The sequence below is a fragment of the Mauremys mutica genome, chromosome 1, assembly GCF_020497125.1.
Source record: "Mauremys mutica isolate MM-2020 ecotype Southern chromosome 1, ASM2049712v1, whole genome shotgun sequence".
Lineage (NCBI taxonomy): Eukaryota > Metazoa > Chordata > Testudines > Geoemydidae > Mauremys > Mauremys mutica.
In genome coordinates, this window is record NC_059072.1 from 361,502,027 (window position 1) to 361,518,236 (window position 16,210).

General features: G+C 46.6%; 1 protein-coding gene across 1 annotated transcript; it reads right to left on the reverse strand.

Annotated features, from left to right (window-relative positions):
• Positions 1-4,461: 4,461 nt before the first annotated feature.
• On the reverse strand, positions 4,462-5,400 carry LOC123362210 (putative olfactory receptor 52P1). Its single transcript, XM_045002605.1, has one exon. It carries the CDS (start codon positions 5,398-5,400, stop codon positions 4,462-4,464), a length of 939 nt encoding a protein of 312 aa, XP_044858540.1.
• Between the last annotated feature and the right edge of the window lie 10,810 nt (positions 5,401-16,210).

Here is a 16,210-nt window from a genome sequence, read left to right on the forward strand (position 1 = left end):
ATACTTGTAGAAACCCTTTTTGTTAGCCTTCACATCCCTTGCTAGCTGCAACTCCAGTTCTGCTTTGCCCTTCCTGATTACACCCCTGCATGCTTGAGCAATATTTTTATACTCCTCCCTAGTCATCTGTTCCAGCTTAGGGTTAGCTCACTGAAGATCTCTCTGTTAAGCCAAGCTGGTCGCCTGTCATATTTGCTATTCTTTTTGCACATCAGGATGGTTTGTTCCTGTGCCCTCAAAAAGGCTTCTTTAAAATACAGCCAGTTTTCCTGGACTCCTTTCCCCCTCATATTAGCCTAACAGGGGATCCTGCCCATTAGTTCCCTAAGGGAGTCAAAGTTTGCTTTTCTGAAGTCCAGGGTCCATATTTCCTGCTTTTGTGAGGGTCCTTAACTCAACCATCTCATGGTCACTGCTGCCCAGGTTGCCACCCACTTTTACTTCCCCTGCCAATTCTTCCCTGTTTGTGAGCAGCAAGTCAAGAGGAGCACAGCCCCTAATTGGTTCCTCCAGCACTTATAGCAGGAAGTTGTCCCCAACACTCTGAAAAACTTCTTGGATTGTCTGTTCATAGCTATATTGCTCTCCCAGCAGATGTCAGGGTGATTGAAGTTCCCCATTAGAATCACGGCCTGTGATCTGGAGAATTCAGTTAGTTGTCCAAAGAAAGCTTCATCGACCTCATCCTTCTGATCCAGTGGTCTATAGCACATACCCACCACGACATCACCCTTGTTGCTCTCACCTCTAAACTTAACCCAAAGACTCTCAACAGGTTTTTCTCCTGTTTCATACTGGAACTCTGAGCAATCATACCGCTCCCTTACATACAGTGCAACTCCTCCCCTGCCTGTCCTTTCTAAACAGTTTATACACATCTACAGGGCCGTCCTTAGGATTTATGGTGCCCTAGGTGGGATTATTAAACTGGTGCCCCATAGCCTGTCTTGCTCTTAGCAACACAAACATAAGCAAAAACTTGCCACATGCATGTTATTAAAACCAGTTTAACTTAATGAAGCACACTGTAATGCTGATGGACTAGCACTAAAGATGTAGCACTATAGAAAAAATTCTGATTTGACAGAATGATGCAAATAATAGAATTTTTTAAATTTGTCAACGTTTTATTGGAAATTTCTATGAAGAGGTATTGAAACAAGGATTTGTTTTTAATTAAAAGCAATCTTTCTGGCTTTTTTGGCTGCAGAATCAGTAATAATGTCATCGTATGACAAAGACAAAGTGATGTCTTGTTTGACTGCAAGAATAGCAAGACCAGTCAAGTGTTCCTGACTCTTTGTAGAGCGGAGATAGTTTTTAATGAGCTTTAGTTTTGAGAAACTCCGTTCTCCTGATGCTACTGTTACAGGAATTGTCAGTAGAATACGAGTGGCAATGTACACATTAGGATATATGTCAACAAGGTTGCTGGTATGAGTAAACTGTACAATGTCCATCATCAATTTTGCATGTGGCAACATTGATGACAGTGTACTCAATTCTTTGTACAGTTCAAGTCCATTTAAATCAAAACGATTGCCGTGCTTCAGGAGGCTCTCTAGGTCAGGGGTCCCCAATAGGGTGCCCGAGAGTGCCATGGCGCCCACAGGGGCCTCTCAGTGCACCTGCGTACTGGCTGGCGGACGAGCATCTGCTGAAATGCTGCCAAAATTCAGCGGCAATGCCTCTGGATGACACCACTTGCCGCCGATAAGCAGCGTCATCCAGAGGTGTCGCCGCTGAATTTTGGCAGCATTTTGGCGGATGCTCGTCCACTGCCACAGTCCTTCATCTGGTGACCACCAGACAAAAAAGGTTGGGGACCACAGCTCGAGGTTCTTGCACTTTGTCATTAGTTGCTCTTGTTTTCCTATTTTGTTGAATTTAGTCCCGCTCAGCCTGCTGCCAGTTGAGTGAATGGAACCCCAGACTGACAGTGTGTTGAGTGGCTCAGCCCGCTGCCAGCCTGGGGTTCCTTGGGGGTCCCCAGGCCAGCAGCGGGTGCTGAGTGGGGCTGGCGGCCAGGACCCCGGGTGGCAATGGGGCAGGAGCTGGAACCCCAGAGCAGCGGCGGGCTGAGCCGCTCAGCCCACTGCTGCATGCCATCAAAAATCAGCTCGCGTGCCACCTTTGGCATATATGCCGTAGGTTGCCGACCCCTGCTCTATACATTAGTAAGGAGATGAGCATATTACAGTTGTTGGAGGGCTCTATTTAGCAGTAACAGGGCTATAGGAAAGTCAGTCAACATTTTTTGTTTCTCTGATGAAAACTGGCCCACTCCCTTCCCCATACCAAACTTGTCACAAATAATTGTCAACAACTTAATTTTCTGTTTAAAAAAAACATATTGAAATTGAATTCAGGATTGTTAGCAAGCATTTTTGGCAAACAAATTTGTTAAATGACAATCTAAATGGCAACACAGCACTGCTTCCATGCTTGCCTCACCCCCCAGCCTGCTGGTCCAACAGCTGCAGTAGAGGAGGAGATAGGTGGAAAACTGCTGGACCCCCAAATCCACCTCTTGGGGTGCAGAGTGGCAACAGCAGCAGCAAACCCTCAGGTCCAATCACATGCCAATGGGCACCACCGCCAGCCCAACAGACCATGGTGAAGTTAGCCCAGCATCTGATCTCAGGGATGGGGCACCCGTGCAGTCACAGCAGCTCATCCTGCCCTGTGCAGCTCCCCCTGGATGAGATGGATCACTGCCAGCCCGGGGGAGAGACGCGCTCCCCAGCTAGGGTGACTAGATCCAGATGTCCTGATTTTATAGGGCCAGTCCCGATATTTGGGGCTTTGTCTTATATAGGTACCAATTACCCCCACCTAGTGTGACCAGACAGCAAATGTGAAAAATTGGGATGGGGTGAGGGGGAATAGGAGCCTATATAAGAAAAAGACCCAAAAATCAGGACTGTCCCTATAAAATCGGGACATCTGGTCCCCCTACAGGTGAGTTCCTTCCCCCACCCCTTCTCAGAGACCCCAGCAGCCAATCCCCTCCCTCAGACTGTGCTGCATTCATCTCTCTCTAGGACCCAGCAGCCCTCCTCTTACATGCTCCACTGCTTCCCATCTATCCGGGCTTCCAGCAGAGCGGTGCCCCTAGACCTAGTGGTGCCCTAGGCGGCTGCCTGTTCTGCCTATGGCTAAGGACGGCCCTGCACATCTATGACAGTGCTCCAGTCATGTGAGTTACCTCACCAAGTCTCTGTTATTTCAGTCACATCATAGTTCCTTGAGTGTGCCAGGACTTCCAATTCTTCCTGCTTGTTTGCCAGGCTTCTTGCATTCATGTACAGACACCTAAGGTAACTAGCCAATTGCCCTACTTTCTAAGTATGATTCAGGAGGCCTCCCCTGTTGTACACTCCTCCTTGTGTTTCCTCCCTCTGGGATTAGTTGTGCATCCCCCGACAAACCTAGTTTAAATCCTAGTTTAAAGAGGAATGCTTCCCTCTCAGGCTGTCTCTGCAGCAGGCCCTCCCTTCCCTCAGGGAGGGAACCTTGGGCAGTTATTCAGGGAAGATTCTACCTTCCCTCAGCTCATCTCCCCTGGAGCTGCTAGTAGCTGGTCTGCTCTCCTCACTGGTCTGCCACAAAATGAGCAGCTCCCCTGACTTTTTGCCTTTCTCAAACACTTCTCTCCAGATTTGATTTGTCTGCCTCAATTTCTCATAATTTACTTGCTGGACATTTGGCTTCTTTGAACTCAATTTTAAATTAGCTACAAGTTCAGTGTATATGGGAAGTAATCCTAATGCATTGTACAGGTCTGTGTCTTTTAATTGTAGCAGTTTTGAAACAGCATTTACTATTTACATAATCTTTCTTTGGAGCATAATGAAAAGAAAATAAACTAAAATTTTCCATTAATAACTGAAGGCTCGTAAATTCATCAACATTTTTGCACAGGAGAATCAGCTTCATTGTGTATAAATACTGAATCTGAGAGGAAGCCTGCTTGACCAAGCTTTAATTTGTTATGAAATATGTTCAAGAGGCCAAATAAAAAATGTCAGCTTTACTGCTCTTACTCTATAATAAAATAGTACAGGAAAAAGGTTTAATATTATACCAGTCTCTGGGAAGCCATCTTGTGCAGTAAGGTTATATTCACCTTATACATGTCGCTAACATCCAACCCATCAATTTCTCCCAGTTCCTAAGTGTAAGTGGGGAACTATTTTAGCAAACTTTCTGGGCTTCTGCACTACCCCAGGGCAATTGGCTAGTAGAGGGATCTAAAGCCCCACTCCTACTGCCTTTACCCAGAGGCTTGCTGCAGTGCTTGGGGATGCAGTGATAAGCTGTTAGGTGTGAGGAACTTCTCAGACTGTGAACTTCCACAATGCTGAGCTCAGCCAAACTGGGACGGAGCACCCTTGATTAACAAGGAGATGTCGTTTCTCCCTCTTGTCACACAGGTTTAAAGTCAGCATCCGCCACCGATCACCCTCTCCTGGTGTATTTGCCCACTTTGTCACAAAGCTCTTTACTTTTGACCCCATAAATGATAGGGTTGAGCATGGGGGGAACGAGGAAGTAGAGGTTGGCCAAGATGATGTGAACATGGGGAGCTATGCCCTGACCGAACCGGTGTGTCAGAATGGAGAAGAGGGAGAGAGTACAAGAAATCATCATCACACAGATGTGGGCTGTGCAGGTGTTGAGGGCTTTCCAGTGGGCTTTCTTGGAGGAGATTCTGAGGACAGCCCTGATAATCAGACCATAGGATAGGGCAACTAGCATCAGATCTAACCCAACAACTACAAAAGCTACCACCAAGCCGTATGTCCTGTTGATTGTGGTGTCCCCACATGACATCTTCACCACAGCCATGTGGTCACAGTACGTGTGGGGGATAATGCGGTTGGCACAGAACGGCTGCCTGCTCAGGAGCAGGGGCAGGGGAAGAATGAAGAGAACAGATCTTATCAAACCTACGAGACCTAGCTTAGCTATTCGTGCATTGGTGAGGATGGTGGCATATCTCAGAGGGTTACATATGGCAACGTAGCGATCGAAGGCCATTGTCACGAGGACGGCTGAGTGCATAGCAGAAACCAGATGAAGTAAGAACATCTGGGTAAGGCAGCCACCCTCAGTAATGCCTTTCAAATTGAACCAAAATATACACAGTGCCTTTGGCACGATGGATGTAGAAGTGCAGATGTCTGTGAGCGCCAGCATGCAGAGCAGAAGGTACATCGGCTTGTGCAGCATCTGCTCTTTGACTACAACAAGCAGAACCATGAAATTTCCCAAAAGGCCAATAATGTAGAACATAGAAAAAGGGATGGAAATCCAGACATGGGCAGCTTCCAGTCCAGGTATTCCCGTTAGCATGAACATTGAAGGGTCAGAGGGGGTGAGGTTGAGAGGTGCCATGAGGTGGTCGATTCATCAGTCGGGCTAAGAATTGCTCAAGGTGCCTGTGAAGGGAGAGAAGCACATTGATGGGGTTTACACACTTCATAGCAAATAGTATGGTAAATATTTTATAGTTATTATCCATCTAGAATGGGGGTGAGTAATGAAGTGGTAAGATTTACAGATGGCATCAGATTGTTTGGCTCATAGTCAAGTCCAGAGAAGTCGTCAGAGGGAGCTAATGAAGGTAGATGAATGAGCAGCATGATGGCAAATGTCAATAACAGCAACATGTTTGTCCATTGGAGGGGAATGACTGACGTCCTCAAACACCTGGGAAGGTTCTAATTTAATTGTATGAACTCAGGACAGAGACCTGGGTGTCATGGTACACAGCTATGGGAAACATGGACAAAGACTAAGCAAAACACTGGGATCCAGGAGGAGTGGGATGGAAAATCATACAGAAAATACAACTCCATGACATCAGTCCACCAGTGTTTCACCATCCTCTGGACTTCTCCGTGTAGTATTGGGCACTGCAGATTTCTCACAAAGGATATTACAGAACTAGTGGAGTTCAGGCAAGGGCAACGAGAATGAGAATGGGCCTGGGGAAACTCTCATACAGAGAGAGGCCGAAAAGACTGGGATTGTTCCCTTACAAAGGATACAAATAAGGGAGGACATGAGAAAAAATCTATACAATACTGACTGATACAGAGCAGCATAGATTGAAAATGTGATCTACCTGTCTCATAATACAAGATCAAAAAGAGTTTGAATTAAAATGAAACTTGGCAAATTCAAAACAGATACAAAAAGAATGCTTTCTTCACTCAGTGCCTTATTAGACTGAAGAATTTGTTGCCACAAGAGGTGGTTGAGGCCATAAGCTACGTAAGACTCAGGAAGGGTTTAGACATTTACCTGGGTAGTGAGACTCTCCAGTTACAATAGTTACAGCTAAATAAATATTTTAGAAAGCCTAGATGCCAAAGTGTTTCAGGCACAAGCCAATCTCTATCTTTCAGGCATTAGGGTGACACCTTTCAGATAGTCAGGTCGCACACACAACCCCCCCACCCCCGGCCATGTATCTATTGTTGAGTTTCTTACATCTTTTTCTGAAGCACTTGGGACTATCTCTGTCAGAGAGAGGACACTGGCCTGGATGGAGCATAGGTGTGATCCACTATGCAATTCCTATGTTTAAAGGAGCCAAGTTTCCCCCACGGAAACAGACATAATCATATTGTACTAAGACTTTGTGCTCAACAGAATGGGCATGAGGTGCACATGGAGGGGAAGGGATAGCTCAGCAGTTTGAGCATTGGCCTGCTAAAGCCAGGGTTATGAGTTCAATCTTTGAGGGGGCCACTTAGGGATATGGGGCAAAATCAGTCCTTAGTCCTACTAGTGAAGGCAGGGCACTGGACTCAATGCCTTTCAGGGTCCCTTCCAGCTCTATGAGATAGGTATATCTCCATATATAAATTAAATTAAAGGGTCTTGGTATTTAGGGCTACAGGCCTGCACCTCTGTTACTTCCCTTGTTGCTTTTGGTGAGACGATTTCTTGCAGACACCCAGCTTTGTCTGAGGCATAAGTTACAAGTGTTAACTGACATGGGTAAGCAGAGACACATGTCAGCAACTCAGCTGCTAACCCTTCTCATGCCTGAACATTGATGAAGTTTACAAATTGCACAAAAATTGGAGGATTGTAAATAATGAAGAGGACAGGTCACTGTTCAGAACAATCTGGTTTGGTTGGTAAACTGAGTCATAGCAAACAATATGTGTTATAATATAGCTATGTAGATATCTACATCTAGGAACAAAGACTGTAGGTGATGCTAACATGATGGGGGTCTCTCATGGGAAGTGCAATGACTCTGAACAAGATTTGGAGTTATGAAAGGCTAATTAGCTAAACATGAACTCCCTGTGTGACTTTGTGGCCAAAACAGCCAATGTGATCCTGGGATGATAATGAGGAGAGTCTCAAGGATATGTAGAAACAATATTTTATCTCTATATTTGCCAGTGGTGGAACTGATGCTGGACCCTTTGTCCAGTTCTGATGTCCACAGTTAAAGATGGATGCTGATATACTAGGAGGGAAAGAGAAGAGTCACAAAGATTAGTAAAAGAATAGAAAATTTGCCTTTTAGTGGTAGAATCAAAGATCTCAATCTCTTTAGTTTAACAAAGATGGTAAAGGGTGACTTGATAACAGTCCCCTACATGGGGAACACATATTTAATAATAGTCTTTTCAGCCTAGCATAGCATGATCCAATGCCTGAAAATTGAAGTTAAAGAAATTATGACTGGCAATAAGGCATACATTGTTTAAATGGTGAGAGTAACCATTGGAACAATGTACCAAGGTTCTGGCAGATTCTCTATCATAGAGAATTTTTAAATCAGGGTTGGATGTTTCTCTAAATGATCTCTTCTAGGAACAATATTGGGGAAATTCTCTTGTTTGTACTCTACAGGAATTCAGACCAGATGATCACAATGGTCCCTTGGAATCTATGAACATGTCCCCAGGAGTCAGCTGGATGCATTTTGCCTGCAAGCTTATGCCTGAGCTTACTGACGGCATTTTTTCTATTCATGACTGTGTTTAATTTAACCCTTTGGGGAGAAATTCTCATGTGACTATGGCACCTTGAAAATGTTTTACTGGGTGTGTATTTAATGAGGCTGAGGGATCCCATGACACACTGCATGGATGAACATTTTAGGTGAGAAAAAAATGACTTTGGCCCATTAAATCTAGTACAACTCTTTCCATTAACAGAGCTGGCTAGCAAATGGTCCAAGAGCATCCTGTGTTTAACGTCTGTGTCCCAGTGGCCCACTGTTTCAGTCAGCTGCCAGTGATACCTGCATGTGGCAGCTGTATTTATCTAGGCCCTCACATGTCCCAGAGTTGCCCGCACTCATTATATAATGTCATACAATACTTCTCAGCTTTCGAAATGTTCCTGCGTACCAGTCCTTGAAGTACCATGCGGAGTGTATGGATATAACAAGAGAAGCCACACAGGTGCCTACCTTTGCCGATTTCTCCTGAGATTTCTCACTAGTGAGACACAGTCACTGATTAGCATCAATCCAAGGGAGTAGGAGTGACGAGAGGCACCTCACCCCCACAGAGTAAAAGTTGTGGTAAACGTGGAGTAGTTCAGAGGTTGTCAGAGCAAGGAATGACTGGGGAGTATGGAGAAGACACTAGTGACCAACATGCTTTTGGAATCGGTGGCAGCAAAAAGGGAAAATAAGGATAACACACTAGTTAGATTGACTATGAATTAGTGGTTTCTCACCCTGATTGATTATATGAGCCATCTGGCAGATTCTCAAGGCACAAGATGCATTTGCTTTGCAGCTTGCATTTGTGAGGTTTGCATACACAGACTAGAAATCCCTTTAGCCTGCTTCCAGCGCTTCCCTCAATTGAGTCTTTGTTCCTCAGGTGTTTCCATGAATCCTCTTGTGTGGGAAGTGAAGAATCACCAATGATGTCACTCCCAAGCTTATATAGCTTTAGCATGTGGTGGGAACCCTTTGTTTCAAAATTTGGTTCCCAGACTAGTTTGTAGGAAAATACAGACTCCACAAGGTGGAGTCCAGATTTGTGTGGCTTGGTCACATGCCCTTGCAGAGTCCTAGTGTCCATTATTTAAAAGCTGTCTGCAGCATTCTCAGGAAGCCCGAGATGAGTATTTCCTAAGGCCAATTGTTTTCCCTACTAACTCATTGTCCTCAACAGGCTTTTCTGAACCCCTACTGTTTAGACTGAAAGCATCGTGCCAAGTGGGCATTACCCAGGTGTAACTATTCATAACTTCAGACACAATAATGAAACATGCCTACCAATAGGATAATCGTATTCAGAAAATCTTAACTTTTCGTATGACATCTTACATAACCCATCTTGAATTAAATGTATCAAAATTATGCTATAATGATATTGAAATAACATCACTGTGAAGAATACGGGTTCAGTGTCACACAAAGATCAATGGTTCTTTCCACCGGTGAAATGCCTGAAATTACATATAAACAACAACAAAAGTTGGAAACAAAACTGAGTGAAGGTTGGGAACCCAGGCTGCAGGTCTGTAGCTTGCCAGAGCAAAGTTACCTTGAGATGTCCCCAAACACACTCGGGGTGAAGTAAGGTCCCAGCACTGGCCTGGGACCAACAATCACAAAGAAAAAAATAATTTCAGTGCTGCTGCCCACCTGCCCCTTTAAACCCCATTCCCCGCCCCCATAACCTTCAGTGCTGCCTGCCAGTTAACATGTTTCTCCCCACCCTCACGATCCCCAGCTCTGCCTGCTGGTCACTGTAACCCCCTGTCTGTACTCACTGCCCTGAGCGCTGCCTGCTTCTCTGTGTACACCTCCCTCCATGCAGCCAGACCCCCCACCACTGCCTGCCTGCCTGTGTGCACCACCATAACCCTCCGTGCTGCCCGCCGGCCTGTATACACAGAGCGCCATTCTGTTAGCATGCTGAAAGAGATTCCCCAGTTTATGTGACATTCTGAGAGCAGGCATGAAAGGTGGGGATTTCAAAACATGTGTGACCTGATTTTGCCCTCAGGGAGGCCAGTGTCAATCTGGAGTGACCCAGTGAAGGCAGAATGTGAGAGCAGAATCTGGCCAGCGTGTGACCCATTCTTGTTGTGAACCCTCTGGTAACACAGATACCCACTGCAGAGGCCTTGGCAGCACTTCTTAACAGGGCAGTAAAGTTGCTGAATTGGGAAATGTGAGTGAACTAGAGGAAAAACCATATTGCTCGAAAAAAGGAATCTACTGAAACACACAGAAGGACACAGTAAGAGACAAGGAACTGAACTTAAAAACTAATATTTGTCTAAACTCTTTCCAATACATTTGTAGTTCCAATTTTACCAGGTAAATCCCTTACTGTTTCTGACACCATTAAAGAGTTCAAGTCTCCATGTTGGTGAATCTTGCCCAGATGGTTCTTGACTTTAACCCTGGAACCCTTCCTGAGCCCTTAGCACTAACTTTAATGCAGAAACAGAAAACTCACCAAAATCTCACTCAGCAGAGAGAGGAAATCTCCTTAGTGCAAGAGGAAGGCAGAGCCCTGAGTATCAGTGTATGAGTCTCACATATCTGACACTCTGCATGCTTTATGATTCCCCTGTACTGTCCCTGCAGACTCTCAGGTTGGCCTGGACTCCTGGATAATTCCCTGGGCATCATGAGTAGTGGGAAGAGCAGAAAATAGACCTTGGAGAATTTCAGCCTGAGAGCCTCTCACGGGAGTAAAGAAATGATTCTCTGATAACAGGGGCTCAGATTGTCGTGGCAAACTGAGTCTCACAGACTTGATAGAGTGGTCTTGCCCTAAACCCTGGAGAGAAAAGCAAGAGCCAAGGCTTAGACGTACTCATTTATGTATCAGCATTTCCCTGCTGCTGCCCATTGTCATAGAATCTGAGCATCTTCTCCTCCCCTCCCTGCTGACGAGCCCTGCGCTGAATCCCTGAGAACATGATATAAAATGTAAACGCTTCTCCTTGTTGCACATCCTTGTTTCAAACCCATCTGATAGCTGCTCTCAGACCGAGGGCAGCACAGATCGTTCCTGCTTAATCATAAACCCCCGTAGTGCAATATCGTGCCATGGACAGGAGCAGCGTCCTGAGCCCCTTCGGTGATCAGCATGTGCCCTGAAGCCTGGGGACTGCTAGAGTCACTGCACAGGCTGTAATTTGGATAGGGAGGGTGGAGGGAGAGGTTCAGGGGCACAGATGTGAATTAGGTGCCCAGTGTCAATCCACATTGAATGAGACTCGGGTTGTTAAGGGCACAAAGGCAGTAGGCACCAATTATAGTCTTGGCCTTCACAACATCCTCTGGCAAAAAGTTCCACATGATAGATCCAACGAGTTCCTGGAGGATAGATCCATCAATGGCTATTATTCAGGAAGGGCAGGGACAGTGTCCCTAGCCTTTGTTTACCAGAAGATGGGCGGTAGGGGACAGATCACTTGATGATTCCCTGTTCTGTTCATTTCCCTTGAAGCACTTGGCATTGGCCGCTGTTGGAAGACGGGAATCTGGACTTGATGGACCTTTGGTCTGACCCAGTATGGCCGTTCTTATGACTGGGAATCTATAAAATCATGACAGGCATGGCAAAAGGAAATTACTCCTTCCTATAACACAAGAACTAACACAGTCAACCTGTGGAACTCTTTGCCAGAGGATTTTGTGAAGGCCAAGACTGTAACAGGGTTCAAAATAGAATTAGTAAGTTAATGGAGGACAGACCTATCAATGGCTATTAGCCAGGTTGGGCAGGGATGCAGACTCATGCTCTAGGTGTCTTAGCCTCTGACTACCAGACACAGGGACTGGATGACAGGAGATGGATCTCTCGATAACTGCCTGTTCTGTTCTTCCCCTCTGAAGCACCTGGCCACTGTCAGAAGACAAGATACAGGACTAGATGGATTGTTGTTATCTGAGTCTCCTTTTCCTTCTCTGGGTGCTGCTCCTCCTAGTCAATGGGGCCCACATGCCTCACTACCTCAAACAGTCCCTGCCATCGAACCAGTAATTTGAACTGGAAGCTTGGTAGTAACAAGAACACTCACTTACCCAGTCTGAACAGTCACAGCTGGACCCCATTTGGCATAGGCCTTCTCTTTTACCTGTTGTGCATTTAGCAACATTCTTCTAGAAAATGCCTGCAAAGTCTTGAGATGATTTCTTAATTGAAGAATGTATTGGACTGTGTTCATCGCCTGGGGTGTTTGCTATCCAGTGTTTCTCCAAGCACATCTGGAAAGCCTTGAGGTTGCTTCCAAGAGAGCAGTTCAAAGGGAGAAAGAATGCTTGGAGGCTTGAGACACATCCCTGATAGCAAAAAGGTGCTGGGGAAGAGTTGATCCCAATGTTGGGATCCAAGGCTACAAACTTCTTTAACATTGCCATTAAAGTTCTGTAAAATCTCTCTACCATCCCATCACTTTGGAGATGGTAGATCCATGTTCTGAATGTCTTTACCCTCAGTAGATTGCACAGTTCTTTCATTAGTTGTAAAGTTAGGTCTTTGATCAATAAGGATTTCTCTGGGTATTGCCACCTGGGAGAATAATTTCATAAGCTCATTTGTTATGGTAGGTGCACTGAGGACGTCATCCAGCTAGAGAGGACTGCTGTTATGCCACTGCGGGAGGAGGATAAGGCTCTGGTACAGGGAGGACACTGGCTGCTCATTACTTTTGGCAGCAGGCAGGGATCCACCCCTACTCCCAACCCACCCACCATGGTGACGGAGAACCGTTATGCTGCCCTGGCAATGAGTTATGAGGAATCACCCCCAAAGGTGGAGGAGGAGAAGCCATGTACCCCAAGGCTGGGAGGAACACAGTCACCACTACCGGGAGGAAACGTAGGGTAATGTTGGTTGGAGACTCTCTTCTGAGGGAGACGGAGGCACCCATCTGTCACCCTGACATAGCATCCCAGGACGTATGCTGCCTGCCAAGGGCCCGTATCCCTGCGAGGTATGACTCTCGGCAGATGAGAAGTGACTACAGGGCTCTGGGACTAAGGGTGAGGGAGTTGGGAGCACAGGTGTTGTTCTCTTCAGTCCTTCCAGCCAAGTTTAGGGGCCTCCTTGGATTAATCTCTGGCTGCCTCTGCCTCCATAGTTTCCCTGGCCACAGCTGCCTCTTTGAGCCTCATTTCTGCCTGACACATTTGAAACTCACAGTCCTTTTCCTTCTCTTCTGCTTCCAGCCTGGCCAGATCTAGTTTTGTAGCTGCCTCACTGGTCGTCATTTTCCTGCTTTCTTGTGCTTATTTCCCTCACCCGAAATAAACAGAAAATAAAAAAAACATGATCTCCTCCTGACTGTTCTTGTCCACTGCACTTAAGACTCACCTAAAATCACACAAATCAGTGCTTAAAGTATGAAGTTCACTTGAAGTAACAAGGTGTACATACACCCTTGCTCGTTTCGCCACTATGACATTCCCCTTTGGTGTTATCTGGACCAGTGATCTGCTAGGTCACTCCAATCCTTGACTCTGGGAGCCAGCCTTACCTTGCTGTGCTGTGAGAACCCCCACTCCTGGGCTGTTCACGCACAGCCTCTGGCATGTGAGCTGATCCTTGGACTGTGCAACCAAATGACACTAGCCAATATCTGCGGTCCCAGACACAACCCTAGGAACCTCTTGCAGTATCCAGTTATGCCCACTGGATGCTGTACGCTTATATGAGTTCTTCAATTTAACAAAGAAATTGATAGTATTTGGTCAAATTAAATAAAAGCGAAACGCATTCTAAGCTGATCTTAACACTTTCAGTGCACTTACAAACTTAGATGCTTCTCACCAAGTCTGGCTGGTTGCTCTTCAGCCAGGCTCTCCCCTTTGATCAGTGCTTCAGTCATGAGGTGGTGTCTGTAGATGGAGGTGGAAGAGAGAGGAAGAGCCTGGCAAACGCCCCTCCCTTTAATCATGTTCTTTCCTCTGTCTTGGCTTTGCACCCCCTTCAGAGTCAGGTGAGCATCACCTCATCGCAGTCAAACTGACGCTAAAGGAAGTGGAGTGAGTCCCTGGAGATTCCTTTGTTGCTCCTGCCAGCGTCCTTTGCTCCTGTGAGGCTGGGAAGGGGCGACAGGGGATAGATCACTTGATGATGACCTGTTCTGTTCAGTCCGTCTAAAGCACCTGGCATTGGCCACAGTCAGAAGACAGAATACTGGGCTAGATGGAAAATTGGTCTGACCCAGGATGGCCATTCTTATGTTCTTATAAAGAGCAAATTTTTAGGGGCTACTTTGTCAGAGGTTTTCCTTATTCCGCTGGCGTCATGCCGTGATGGGAAGGTATTTCTCGAGCCTGATCCTGTGGTGAATATTTTTTTAATGCATATATCTGTACGGTTGTGAGGATGTAACACCAGTGTGTATCTGTTTGTAATTGTATTTTGGATGTAATCAACACCATGTTCCCTGTGGACTAATAAAAGATTTTTTGTGTGGAAACTTAGGGCAGGTCTACACTAGGGGTGGGAGTTGATCTAAGATACGCAACTTCAGCTACATGAATAGCGTAGCTGAAGTCGAAGTACCTTAGATCGAATTACTTACCGTCCTCACGGCGCGGGATCGACGTCCGTGGCTCCCCATGTCGACTCCGCTACCGCCATTCGCGTTGGTGGAGTTCCGGGGTCGACAGGAGCACGTTCGGGGATCGATATATCACGTCTAGATGAGACGCGATATATCGAACCCCGAGAAATCGATTGCTACCCGCCGATCCGACGGGTAGTGAAGACGTACCCTTAGTTATGTTAAATCTTAATACACTTGTAAGGTAAATTATTTCCAGTATCTGGCCATTCTAGTCATATTGGGGAGGGACGGGAATCACTTTGGAGAAATCCTCAAGGAATGGGGGGAACAGCTGACTGAGAAGGTGGAGGCTGACACCCCAGTGACAGTATGCATAGAACTGGCAGAGTTGGTAGGAATAGGGGAGGAAATAGATGATTCTGTGGAGGACACTTATGGCCAGGTCAATGGGCCTTCAACAACTGCAGCCCTCGACAGCAACCAGGAATATGTTGAACAGTAGTTGTCCCAGGATACTATTTGGCCCTGGTGATATATTACTCTTTAATTTATCCTTTAGTTACAAAACCTCTTTTAATGACAGCTCAATCTGGGACAGTTCCTCAGATTTGTCACCTAAAAAGAATCACTCAGGTGTGAGAATCTCCCTCACATCCTCTGCAGTGAAGACCAATGTAAAGAATGAAGTTAGTTTCTCTAACTTCTCTGAGAGAACACTGCTGAGCTCCTCTGCCATCTTCTTAGCAGCCAATGACTGTCTGTGACTCATACAGTGATTCCAGGTTGCTGAGGGAGCCACTTCTTGTACCCTTGTCACCAGCCTGCTATGCCGTCATGTCATAGACTGTGCTCCATCGCTGCAAATTCCAAAACAGTGCCCCAATCAAGGCCCGTGTCTTGGACAAAATTACTTAATAGTTCAAAAAGCTCTTCACTGGTTGCTCGTGTCGGTAGCGGAAGGCAAAACAGATATTTCTTTTTTAATTATATTTCTGTAGAAAAACGAATGGACACCAGCAGCTGTGCAATGTTTGATATACAGTAGAGCCTCAAAGTAAAGAACACCTTGGGAATGGAGGTGGGTGAAAACTCTTCACAACATATTTTGTGTGGTTGCATGCAGTGATGAGCTGCCAAATTTTTAACAACGGGTTCCCTCCTCCCTCCAAAATTTTAACAACGGGTTCCCTCCTTCCCCCCCCCTCTGTGGGGGGGGGTCGTGCCCCATCCAACCCCTCATGTTCCTTAACACACACACTCCAAGACCCCTGACCCATCCCCCCCTTCCCTGTCCCCTGACTGCCCCTTGCCGCCCCACCCAACCCCTCCTCTCATTCTCAATGGCCCCCCAGAACCCCTACCCCATACAGCTACCCCTTCTCTCTGTCCCTGAGTGCCCCCACCACCTCATCCAACCCTGCTCTTTCCTGACTGCTCCCCCAGACCCTTGCCCACATTCAATCCCCCTGTTCCCTGCCCTCTGACTGCCCTGACCCCTATCCACCCCCCCCCACAACCCACCCCCTCCCTGCCCCCTTACCACACTGCCTGGGGACCGGGTCCACTCTGCCAGGACCACGACCGGCGTCGCGGGGCCCGACTCCCCGGGCTGGCGCTGGGCTGGAGGGAGCCGCGGTCTGGGACCGGGAGCTGCTGAGCCAGCCGCACC

Excerpts from the sequence above, each read along its gene's own strand:
- LOC123362210 (XM_045002605.1), bottom strand. The coding sequence starts at position 5,400 with ATGGCACCTCTCAACCTCACCCCCTCTGACCCTTCAATGTTCATGCTA.